The sequence below is a fragment of the Pelobates fuscus genome, chromosome 3, assembly GCF_036172605.1.
Source record: "Pelobates fuscus isolate aPelFus1 chromosome 3, aPelFus1.pri, whole genome shotgun sequence".
Lineage (NCBI taxonomy): Eukaryota > Metazoa > Chordata > Amphibia > Anura > Pelobatidae > Pelobates > Pelobates fuscus.
Genome location: NC_086319.1, coordinates 109,628,444 through 109,640,474, shown reverse-complemented (window position 1 = coordinate 109,640,474; position 12,031 = coordinate 109,628,444). Strand labels below are relative to the sequence as shown.

Sequence of the window (12,031 nt, the reverse complement as noted above, 5' to 3'; positions counted from 1 at the left end):
TTGATAACCCTTTACGCATTGCAAAACCCAAGCATCTGAGGTTATAACTGCCCACTTTGGGTAGAATAAAGCCAGCCTCCCCGCCACCCGAACCCGATCGAGAAGGGAAGAAGGGGTACTCACCATAAGGGCGTCTGCCCGCAGATCCACCACGGGGGTATCTGGAGCCCCACGATCTCCCTCTTGCCGGGAAGAAGGGAGGCGTTTTCGGATCTTGGAACCCTCGAGAGGGGAAAAAGGAACCTCTGGTGGCACGGAATGAGCCTCGGAAACCACGGCCGGGTGGACGGTTCCTGTTACGCCCGGCCCCACCGAAAACCTTGGGCGCGAATACGCGCTTCATATTTGCCTGCGCCTTGTCGATAGCCGTAAAGGTTTTAACATAGGATCCCATGTCCTTCACAAAGGATGTGCCGAACAACATCCCCTCATCGGCTGAGTCAGGTTCAGCTACGGTCATAGCGGCCAGTTTAGGGTCTATTTTTAAGAGAATAGCCCTGCGTCTCTCGGAGGACATGGCCGTGTTAGCATTCCCTATAAGGCAGATAGCCCGCTGGACCCACCCGATAGCCACATCTACATCCAGAACTGAGTCACCATTACGAGCGGCATCAAGAAGCTCGTACAGCTTTGACAGGGGGCCCAGCGTATCTAGAATTTTATCTTGGCACCCTTTCAGGGAGTGATCAAGACCCTTTTTAGGCTTCCACCCAGACTTATTTAGAAATTGGGCAATTTGAGGATCAACGTCTGGGGTTTTACAGGCAGTGCCAGGGAGGGAAGGCTGTGGGCATTCGGCGCGCAATTTATTGCGGCCTTCCTTGGACAGAGGTGTGCGTATCCGTTTAGCCACATATTGGGCGATATGGTCCGGAGGGACCCATTCAGCAGACCTCGGGTGACGTAGGTCGTCCGGGTCGAACAGGGGGTTACCCTGTGGGTCTAAAAGCCCTTTATTATCATCCTCAGTGGGGTCTGGTACTTTTCCTCGTGGGTTGGCAGAGGACCCAGCAGGGGTTACACCCGTAGGGGGTTGATCCTCGTCTGACTCGCCCTCAACATAGGAGTCATACTCCATAATATCGGAATCATCTTCCACACTCCGGTCGGTATCCGACCCATTATCCAGGGCTCTAGCCCGTTTCCACAACCTAGCCTTTTTAGCCCGGCCAGGGGCTCTTGTGCGCGTGGGATGCGCGCTATCTGCGACCGCCAGAGGCGTGTCAGTCATGGCAGGCAAGGCCTGCATCGAGGAGTGGGAGCCGATATGGCGAGATTTTGCCTTAGCCTTACGGGCACCCGGCACAGTTTGGGCGGGGGAAGGGGACCCCACACCCAGGGGGGTAGGGGTAGCCATGGAAGGCAAAAATACAGAGTGAAGTGACTGGGTGAAGGAGGATGAAACAGCCCCCATAGCGGAGGCAATAGCCTTCTGAAGGGAGGACGCCATAGTGGCCTCTAATAAGGCCTGGAACTCCTGAGAGGCCATAGCACCCTCAGGGTTATCTTTCGGGAAATCCCCAGAGGGGTCAGTAGGCCCATCCTTATTATCCTGCATAATGGCGGTAGTCACTAAGGGTAAAACTGCACTAAGGCAAACCTAAAGAAAAATTACCAGAAATGGGTTGAGTAACCCAGCAGAACAGCAAACGGATTATAACCCGATCGTTGGTGTAGCAGGGGAACCCGGCAGAAACAGGGACCGACCGCACGGCAGGACAGGGCGATACGAGTGACCGCCCAAAATGGCCGCCGCACATGTCAGAGTGCGCTCGCGGACCGGCTCCCGGCGGGGGAAGGGGCGCGTGCACCTACCCGCGCGGGCAGCCCGCGAGAGGGGGACGAGCACACTCAGCCGCAGTCGCAGAAAGAGGACCCTTGCGGCAGAGTAACTACGCCGAAAAGCGATCAGAGAGAACAGGGACGGGATGGAGGGGAAAAACACAGCCCGCGATGGTGGGCAAAGTCCCAGGGGGGAACACCCAATTACACCAATGATGCGGTCAAAAACAAACACCAATTACAGATAGTACAATAATAATAGCAGCTATAAGCAATAACTGTAAAACTCATGTAAATATCACAACATAAAATGCAATAAGTAGTAGAGCTCAAGTAAGATACTTAGCTGTCTGAGGAAGCAGCAAAGAAAGAGGGGGATTGTGGGAGACACAGGACTTATATAGCTACTTCCTCTATTATGTGATTGGCTACCTGTTATGCCTGTACAGTTTTTTCTTTCATTTTTTGATAATATTTATATTCCTCTATCTTTGCTGCTGAGGAAATAAAGAAAGAGTTATGCATAATATGAGCCTCCGTGTCTTTAATAAAATTAAGCTTATTACTTCCAGAACCACTACAGCAATGAAAAGGTTAACAGCTATCCTCAAAAATCCAGCTGAAGCTTATTTAAGAGAGTGAGGCTTGGGCCTTCCCTGAACTAGCTGTAAATTGACATGGAGGGAATTGGATAGTTGCCCTCACTCTCCTTCAAGGAATGGCTGTTTCCAAAGCACTTCTTGTGTGCTTATACTACACCACCTGGCTATTATCCTTCTCTACAGATGGTTCTGGCCTACAGTACAACACAGAGGCTTACAATCTACTCCCTCCCCTACTCAAGGAATTGTCCCAACGCCCAGAGTTAACAGTAGGAATGCCAGTACCCCAGTCAATAGCCATAAAGTATATGAAACAACTATACAAGATGTCTGCCACCAAGGAGGGAATTCCCAAGGTTCATGAAAGCCCTGAGTACAACACAGTGAGGCTATTCACTCCAAGGACAGAATGCAAACCAACACACAAGGTGGAGCGTAAAGGTCAGTGAGTGCAGAAATTATTTATCCAGGCCTGTAATTGCTGCCCCTGTGCACAGGATTGCTATATATGCACCATCAGAATTATTTGCTAATGTGAGAATTTAAAATTTAAGGCCAGAGTAGCCAAACTGAAATCACTTATTACAGTTGGGCTGTTTTGACCTTAAACTTGAAATTCACTTTGAATGGGAAGTGTTATTGAAAATAATAAAATTTAAAGAGATGATTATTTTTTAATGAATTTTGGATCCAAACAATACAGCTTTGTATTCCAAACATGAAAATGTTGTTTTAAAGCCGTTATAGTTTGGATGTAATGACAAGTCTTAACGTCGTTAATGCGTTAAAGGGTTTAAGCTAAAGTTTTAGAATGTGTTCTGTAACAAGTGAAAAGCACAATTTACAGGTTCCATGAAAAGTGGCTGTCATGTATATTTGCCACATGTGGGTTTATTCACTAAACAGTAAATTGTGTTTAACTGAAAACTGAACCCCCCCCCCCCCCCCCCCCAAATCAACTGCTGTCTAACTCTTTAGGTTTGGTTTTCAATTCATCTTCCAGTGAACTATGAATTACTAGCAGTTTCCCAGCACTATAATTATACATTGCAGGCAATGAAGGAATGGGGTCAAAATGTTAGAGGGCATTGCAGATCGGTAAATTTAAAGGGACACTCCGCTGCCCAAATACAAAATTTAAGAACAAATCGCTGTTTAGTAAATATAGCCCAATGGAAATTTGCATGCATTTAATTATGTATTTTTCATTAGCAGTTTATCTAAAATCAACTTGCAAAAGCTGCAGATCTCGTCTGCAGCCTTGGCAAACTCTAACCTTTTTTCCTAGCCCAGACTTTTTGTGGCTGTCCAATTACAGACATTCCAATGAAGCTCAATGAAAAGTCTTTGCGAGGCAATTGCTACCTCTTGAGTATATCACCACTAAGTTAACCAACCCAGAAAGTAGCAGGACCTATTGTCTACTTGAAAGCCAGGAGGTGTAACCAGGTTAATTTATAAAAGTTTTTTTTTTTGTTTCTTTTGAAAACTGCAAGGTTTGTAAAATGGGGAATAAAATAAAAGGGGACACACAAAAAGCTTCACTCAAACCAGCTCTTCACACAAAGATTTTCAGCAAGCTAAAATGCTTTAAGGGTCTGGACTTGGTAGTTTTAACTTGAATTTTGCACGAAAAAGTGGTGTGAAATGTCAGTGTTTTTATTGGCTTTGGGATATATTCAGCAGCTGAACTACCGCCGGTGCAACGGCACCGCGGCCCGCACCCTGAGGACGCCCATCAGGTGACTCATGCACTTAGAGCCACATGATGCCAATGTGTCTTCAGGGGTACGGGCAGCACTGCAGCCCATTAACAGCATGACTGGGCCCCTTTAAATTATGGCAGCTCTGAGAGAAAATTGCAGCTAGTCACTTCCTCTAAGTTGACACAGAGCCGTGTGGGAGAAGAAGGCAGAAAGGAGGGAAGTACAGACTGGGAGAGCTTCTGACTCCCAACAGTCTCAGCTAGCTGATTGGACCCCAGGAAAGCCACCCTACTGCATCCAAAACATAGAAAATCGTGTATTTTGCATGTCTCTGTGTGTATCTGTATGAATGTCATTGTGTATATCTTTGTCTGTTTCTGCATGTGTTATTGTGTGTGTGTGTGTGTGTGTGTGTATGTATGTATATATATATATATATATATATAATATACTTGTCTGTTTATCTGCATGTGTCACTGTTTACATCTGTATGTGTATGTGTGTGGCTATGCATATGGACACACATCATGGCATTCAAACACGGATACACCCATACATTCAAAGGCAAACACTACACACAAGTAAACCACTGCTTTCAAACATTTACACACATACACTCCATACAGAAACATACAAAAACATGCTTACATTCCTACACACAAACCGTGCTTAGTGTTAAATACAACCCTGCAAGGATGGGTGAATGGTACATCCCCAACTGGCAAATTATTAAGGAAGTTGCATGACTGATGGCAATCTACCTTTTGGCCATCCTTGCAATAGGGGTGGGGGTGGTGCAAAACAATTCTTGCACCAGGGCCTTCTCCACTTTAGTTCCACCACTGGATATATTGCCAATGAAATCCACTTATGAATGCATATAAATCTCTATACTTTGTGAGTAAAACTTAAGTACCATAAACATTACAACAAAAAAACTACTTTACTAAACAGGGCCCTCTGCTTATAGAAATGAACATGAACCACTACTTCAAAATACTTTCTTTTTGGGGGTGTGGGGGGGGGGGGGGGGGGGGTGAGGGAGGAGTGTAAGTGTCATTTGTTGTAAGTGTCATTTGCTTGGCAATATAAATATAAAGTACATGGTGCTGAAAGACATGCTATCCATGTTTATTTTGACCATTTTTCTATCTTATTTCAGATGTCCTGCAATCAATGGATTTGACTTTCAATGTTGGCCGCGTGTCTGCTTTGGAACAGAATCTCCAGTCATTTTTACTTTACTCTGTTAGCAAACAATACTCCTCATCCAACCTCAGTTGCACATGCAGCGTAGAGATACTGGACCACGATGACACAAGCCCAGTTTGTCCCCATGCACCACCATTCTTCCAATTTCAACTTCGTGGTAGACAAAGGTGGGTTGAGATAGATGTGACATCTTTCCTTCAACCACATATTTCCAATAACAAACAAAATATTCACCTGACTTTAAATCTAACTTGCCTGAAGAATAGCAAACCCTATGCTTTTGGAATGGAGAGACCATTTAAGATCTCAAGGTCTCCACCATGTTTACTTCTTTACCTTAATGACACAAGTCATAAAGCATACCACAGAAAAAGAAAAAAATTTGAGGTTGCAGAACCTGCAGCCTGGTATGAAAAAGGCAGAGTTATTTCAAACTTCATTGATGAATTAGGGGGTGGTCTACAGTTGGCTCAATCCTCTCGTCACCGAAGAGATGAGGACAGTGTGGTTGAAGAAGAGGAGACTATTTCTGAAACATTCAATTTCAGTGAGTACATCAAACGATTTGTTTACCATCAACATGAATGCGAACTTCACCAATTCAGACTTCGCTTCAGCCAGCTCAACTGGGACAAGTGGATACTAGCACCACATCATTATAGCCCTGACTACTGCAAAGGAGAGTGCCCAAGGGTTGTAGGCCATAGATATGGTTCTCCTGTTCATACCATAGTGCAGAACATAATCTATGAAAAACTGGACTCCACTATTCCCCGTCCATCATGTGTCCCTTCTGAATACAGACCAATGAGTGTTTTAATAGTAGAACCAGATAACTCCATTACTTACAAAGAGTACCAAGATATGATTGCCACCAAGTGCACGTGCCGCTAGTTGCCACTATTTAAACCAGTGTTGGCTCACCTCCATCCTGTTTTGTCAGAAACGGCAATGCTTTGGATTAACAGGAGAAACTTTCATTGTAAGCATTCTAATTCTCCTGTAACTTGAAAACTGGAACATTTCTTAATACAGGAATAGTAAAAGAAATTTGTACAGTTAAATGTATGTTTCCTATCTCTCTCGGATAACTAGGGAAGTGTAATTTATATCTGCTCTACAGACAGTAGAGCATTAATGATCTTTTCAATTTTTGTATTCCTTTTTTGCTTAAATATCAGTCTGGGTAAGGGGACTTATCACTGCAAACGGAAAAAGGAGCTCTTTGCTGTTCCATGGGCCAGGCTAACCACTGCTTTTCAAGTAAACAGCCCATTAAAAATGCAAAGGGTATAAAGGAAACTAGTCACTCGCTTTCACACTTTAAATAGATGTTTTAATGCTGCAGTGTTGCCGTTTTTAATATCTAAGGGTCTCTAGATGCCAAGAAGGAGGTTTTAAGATTGCATAAAATACTGACATTCGCTTTGCGTTTTAAAGCTCATTTTTTAATGAACAGGTAAAAAATAAATGGTTGTCCAAAGGACAACTGCCCTCCTTCCGCTGTGGTGTCAGAGAACAAAGTTGTCTATAGCTTTAAGACAACCTCCTTTGTCCATTGTCAGATAGTCATCCTTGGGTGGCCAAGCTGTGCATCATGTCTTGTGCATACCCCTGACACTCATGCAACATATTGGTATTTACTTGTATAGTTTGCCAAAATTTGCATTGTGACCATCTATAGTATATATTTTTTTGTTTTTACAAAACCTCCTTTTTGAACATCAACTGAAAGTAGAATAATCAAAATACTATAAATAATAGTCATACACATCAACACCAGAGATGTAATGCCCATATGTGAAAACGCTATTTAAAAAGCTAAAATAACTCACAAAAAGAAAGATACAACATTTAGTGCACCTGTAAACAGTGTCGTAATAGGTTGAACAATAGATGGCTTAATTTATCTTGGATAATCATTTGATGTGATCTAGTAACCTGTAAACCGGGTAGTTGCTTTAAGATAAATATCCATCTCGCCTAATTTGAGATTAGGATCTTCCTCCGTAACATGCATAATTTGTGTAACACACATTCAAATCCTGACTAGTAAAAGGCTTGAGCTATATCTGTTATTGATCTCATATTGGACCATGCTTCTAAGTCTTTCATACTACTGTCCATTTATATTCATTGTTTAAGCAGAGATAAAGTGACAGCAATGGGGACTTTATCTCCTAAAATTTATCTTTTTGATTTTTAACATTGGGATACACCAACACACTTTGTTAAAAAAAAAAAAAAAGTAAAAAAAATCTCATCCTTTCTTTTAGATCTATATATAATTTATGATCTAGATGTGTAAGATTAAAGCACACTTAATGAATGTTTCTTAACCTGCTCATCAGACACTCTTATACAAGTTAATGTGTAATTTAGTTGAGTACTAAAGGTATTTTGCCATGTATGTATTGGCTCTGGTAGTAAGAGTCTATTGTATACTTTGTATTTATAACTAATTATGCATTTGGCACTCACTTTCTATAATGCTTTTTATTTTGTTTTTTCCTTGCGCTGCGATTTAAAAGAAAAACGCCTTATCACAAAATGTCTTTAGTAGAAAAATGTAAGTCTGTGACAAGTGAATGTTTGTTTCCTATACTGCTATTTCCTTCCCTGTTAAAGCAATCAAATCTAACAAGAAGGCATGGAATGTAGAATATATACAATTTCTCTGCAAAGTTAAAGCAAATGTTAGATTTCACTGCACACATAATTAAATTGAAAAATGCAAACAAATCTGTCTGTGTTAATGTCTGTTTATTCTACAATATGACAATATTGCCCTTAAAGGAACTGAAACATATGATTGATTACGGGTGGGTTGCAGTTAAATAACCTCATTTATGTTGGTTGATGGAAGACTTACTAAATGGTGAATAGGCCATATTTTCCTATGCATAAGATGTCAAGAAGTAATTTAGAAAGAATAGTTTTATGATGACTCTGATAAAGGAACATTCCAGTCCCCCATAGCACTCTTTTTTCCTGTCACTTTAGCTTCCCCTATGTCAAGATCCTCCATCCCCCTGTGGTGCAGCAGGGGCTATTCACTTACCTGGGTCCAGTGCCAATGTCCCTTGGTGTTGGCTCAGCTCAATCCACGCTTCTCCCCCGCCGAGGTCAGTCGGTGGGGAGACCCAATACGCATGCGCGGCAATGGCCGCGCTCACATTAGGATTTCACCATAGGGAAGCATTATTCAATGTTTTCCTATGGGGATTCCGGTGACGCTGGATGTCCTCATGCAAAGCGTGAGGACGTCCAGCATCGTTTAGGTGACCAAAAGTTGCCTATCCACCCGGAAGAACCTCTGGTACTTGAGGAGGAGTTAATCCTAGCAGGTAATTATTGCAGTTTATAAAAACTGCAATAATTACATGCTCCGGGTTAAGGTGATGGGAGTTTATACCCAGACCACTTCAATGTAACTATAATTTGCACTATAAATTAACATTGCGGTTTTCATTAGACAGTTTAGAGAATTTCTTGCCTTAATCACTTTGAACTGTAGCTCAAAACAGTAGTGAACGCTTGTCATAAAGAAGCAATGATTTGAGTGCTTTTAAATGAAAAGCATTCTGTAGGAAGATCATGGCAGTGTTGGACTTTTACCACAGGGCAGCATTCGAGGCGTAGACCAAATGTAAGGCACATGTTGCCAGATTGAAGGCATAGCTGACTTGGAGAGTCTTTTTATGTTTGTTATTTTGGTCTTGCGTTTGTCCTGTTTGTTTGTTTGATTTTAAAAGAATCTTACTGCAAATTTTGGCAGATATGCGGGATTAAATTTATCTTTTGAAAATAATCAATCTCCTGTGTGAAATAGAGAGGGGGGGGTCTAATTTAAAGAAATAAATAGTATGTCATAAGAGTGTTTGAATTTTAAGCCGGATATTCTACCCTAAAGGAGATATGTACCTGGCAAATTAGTCCTTCAAAATTTGATGTTTTCATAATTTAAAATGCCCTATTTATTTTTTCATTTCAAGTGTATTTCCAAATATATAATCACTATTTTAGTAGATATGCTACCAATAAAAACATGCATTTTATCCTGCATTTTTTTATATTTGCAGTATATTGGCCTCTTTTCAAGCCCTACCTTTTTTCCCCAGAGCAGACTTCCTGTCTGCTATGGGCAAGTTACCAATCAGAGGCGTCTCATTAAGAAGCCTCTGATTTTTGAGCCGTTGGGGTCTTTCAGCCCTACCAGCCAAGATGTCTGCTCTGTGCAGCTAACGTAACCAGAAGATGATTTGCAGGTGGGAAGGCATATCTGCAATTATTTAGAAAAGTGCCAATTTAAAATGAAGTTTGCAGTTAAGACGAGATTCTCTTAAAATATAAATCACTTCAGCAAGCTAATGTGCTTTATGCCTGGTATAGTCCTTTAACTGTATTCATGCTGCACTTTTCCCCCAGATACTTCTGACCTTTGGTGGCAGAAACATTTGGATCAATGAGTAATCATTCCCACAATTATGAATAATAAATTGATATCTCTTTTGGGGTTATTCAATAAAATCCACATTGGAAAAAACAAGGCAAAAATAGCAGATCTTGAAATGGTCTTCTACTGTAAAAGCCAGAAGTTTTACTGTCAGTTTTGACATTCAGATTTATTTTGTGAAATTTCCGAATTTAGCTAATAACCTTGTTTTGAGTTATTTTTGTTAAAATGCCGTAGCTGTGTGAAAATTATAAATAAAACTAAAAAAAATATTTCTGCATGTGTTAATATATTGTACTCTGTCCTTTACAAATCATTATATAAAGTGAGCACTTAACAAGAAAGCATGAAAAACTAGTAGAAGAAGCAAATTGCCCTAAGTGCCAAAATGAAAGCAGTCATGGAATGTTATAGTTACTGGGAGAAAATGGGGGGCCCAGTAAACTTAAATGTACATTTGTAGGCACTGTAACTCCTTCACTGAAGTGGCTATAGTGCGTGGAGTCACTTTGAACCTTCCTTCCATTCAGTGTTAAAACCGTTTTTTTTTTTTTTTGTTTGTTTTTTAATGTTTATATTTAAGAGGGTCCCAGGACCCAATCCACTCTGTGATTCTTGAGCTAATGAAGCATTCGCCTAAGCTGCCATGGGTGACTAAGCAGCATTGGCTGAGTGTGACACCTGACTGCTTTCAGCCAATGAAACCACCCATTGCTGGTATAATTAGAAGGAAGCACATAAATTCTGCCTTATCCATACCTCCAGTAGGGGCATGGATGCTGGTGGCCAGGGACCTATATTTAGTGTTAAACCTCTCAAAAATGGCCTAACACTGAATGGAGAGAGTGCCACGGAACTCCACGTACTAGATCATATTCGATGAAATGCCTAAACAGCCTGTCCCTTTACAACACTCAAGTGTTATAAATAAATGTATTTGCTTGAAACGAGGCAGTGTTCCTTCAAAACTTTTCCCTCTCACTGCCTCCCCCCACAGTACTTTTCAGACATATGGGATCGGGACACAGGAGGCTGGGTCTTTCGAGTCACTGGCAACAACCAAAATTTGCAAGTCCATCTGGAATGTGTGGTGTGAATGCATGCCAGACTGATTGGCAGTATCCCAGTCAGGCCCTATGAGGGCAGTCCACACAGAGAGTGTTGCTGAATCTCTCAATACATGGTCTTAGTACCCTTAGGGCTTAGAACAATGCAAGTGCGTCTAATGCTGTGTTTGTGCTGTGCTGCCTGGAGATGCTGCAAGTCCTTATCCAGCGTCAGGCGACCAAAAGTCGCCTAGCAAGCAGTAAGTGCCTCTATTGGCTGTCGTATTGACAACCACTAGAGGAAGTCTTAGTCCTGCAATGTAATTATTGCAGTCTCTAAGAACAGCAATAATTAACATTGCAGGGTAAAGGGGACACGGTCACTGCACCCAGATCACTTCAATGAGATTAAGTGGTTTGGGTGCCTATAGTACTCCTATTTATTTATTTATTTTATTTGTGCAGATCAGTAGTAACACGAGGATGTGCACTGCCACAACAGCTAGTGCAACAACCAGGTTTATATTCACATATGATCACATGGCATTAATAAGACATTGCACTTTTTTTGTAAGTACATAAGTAAACAGGATTATTTCTTAAGCGTCATAATAAAAAAAACAAAAAACGTTACTTTGGCTTAAGATATGACAGGGTAGGAATCTGGCTAATCTCGTCTATCTAGCTAATATACGGTATACAGGCTGTGTGTTTACTAAGATTAGTGGGCTGTATAGCCAGGAGACAGACTAAGTAGTGTATAGAGAAATACATTGAACTGTATCCCTGCTGAGTACAGCTAGCTACAAAGGCATAACAAGTGCTATTTGAGATGAGACATGCTTATACCAGTAGCTGGTGTAAGAGGTAGCCACTGCAAGAGAGTTCAGCAGTAGGGTCTAGGGATGCCTTACTGGGTAGCTTGAGTCCCCTAGGAGGTATGTGGGGTGGTGGGGGAGGCCAGTGATGAATGCATTATGATAAACAGAACTCACGGAGTTAGACAGAGTTATATCAGCGGAAGCCATGAGGAGAGAAATGATGACTGGTAAGCACCAGTCTTTGAGTGACGCTCAGCCGATGCTGACACAGTCCCCGATCAGTGGTGAACGCTGCGATGCCTCAGGGCCTTGCGAAGGGGTGCTGGTCCTCGTGGTGGGCAGGGTTGGTGCCTTTCCATTCAGCAGTTCTGCAGCTTGTACCGCCGTGAGACGCCTGCGATCCCCA

General features: G+C 42.1%; 1 protein-coding gene across 1 annotated transcript; it reads left to right on the top strand.

Annotated features, from left to right (window-relative positions):
- The first annotated feature begins 2,460 nt into the window (after positions 1–2,460).
- GDF9 (growth differentiation factor 9) lies at positions 2,461–6,196 on the top strand. The gene is made up of 2 exons (XM_063445257.1): positions 2,461–2,825; positions 5,253–6,196. The coding sequence occupies exons 1-2, from the start codon at positions 2,501–2,503 to the stop codon at positions 6,194–6,196; spliced, it is 1,269 nt and encodes a 422-aa protein (XP_063301327.1). The 5' UTR covers positions 2,461–2,500.
- The last annotated feature ends 5,835 nt before the right edge of the window (positions 6,197–12,031 follow it).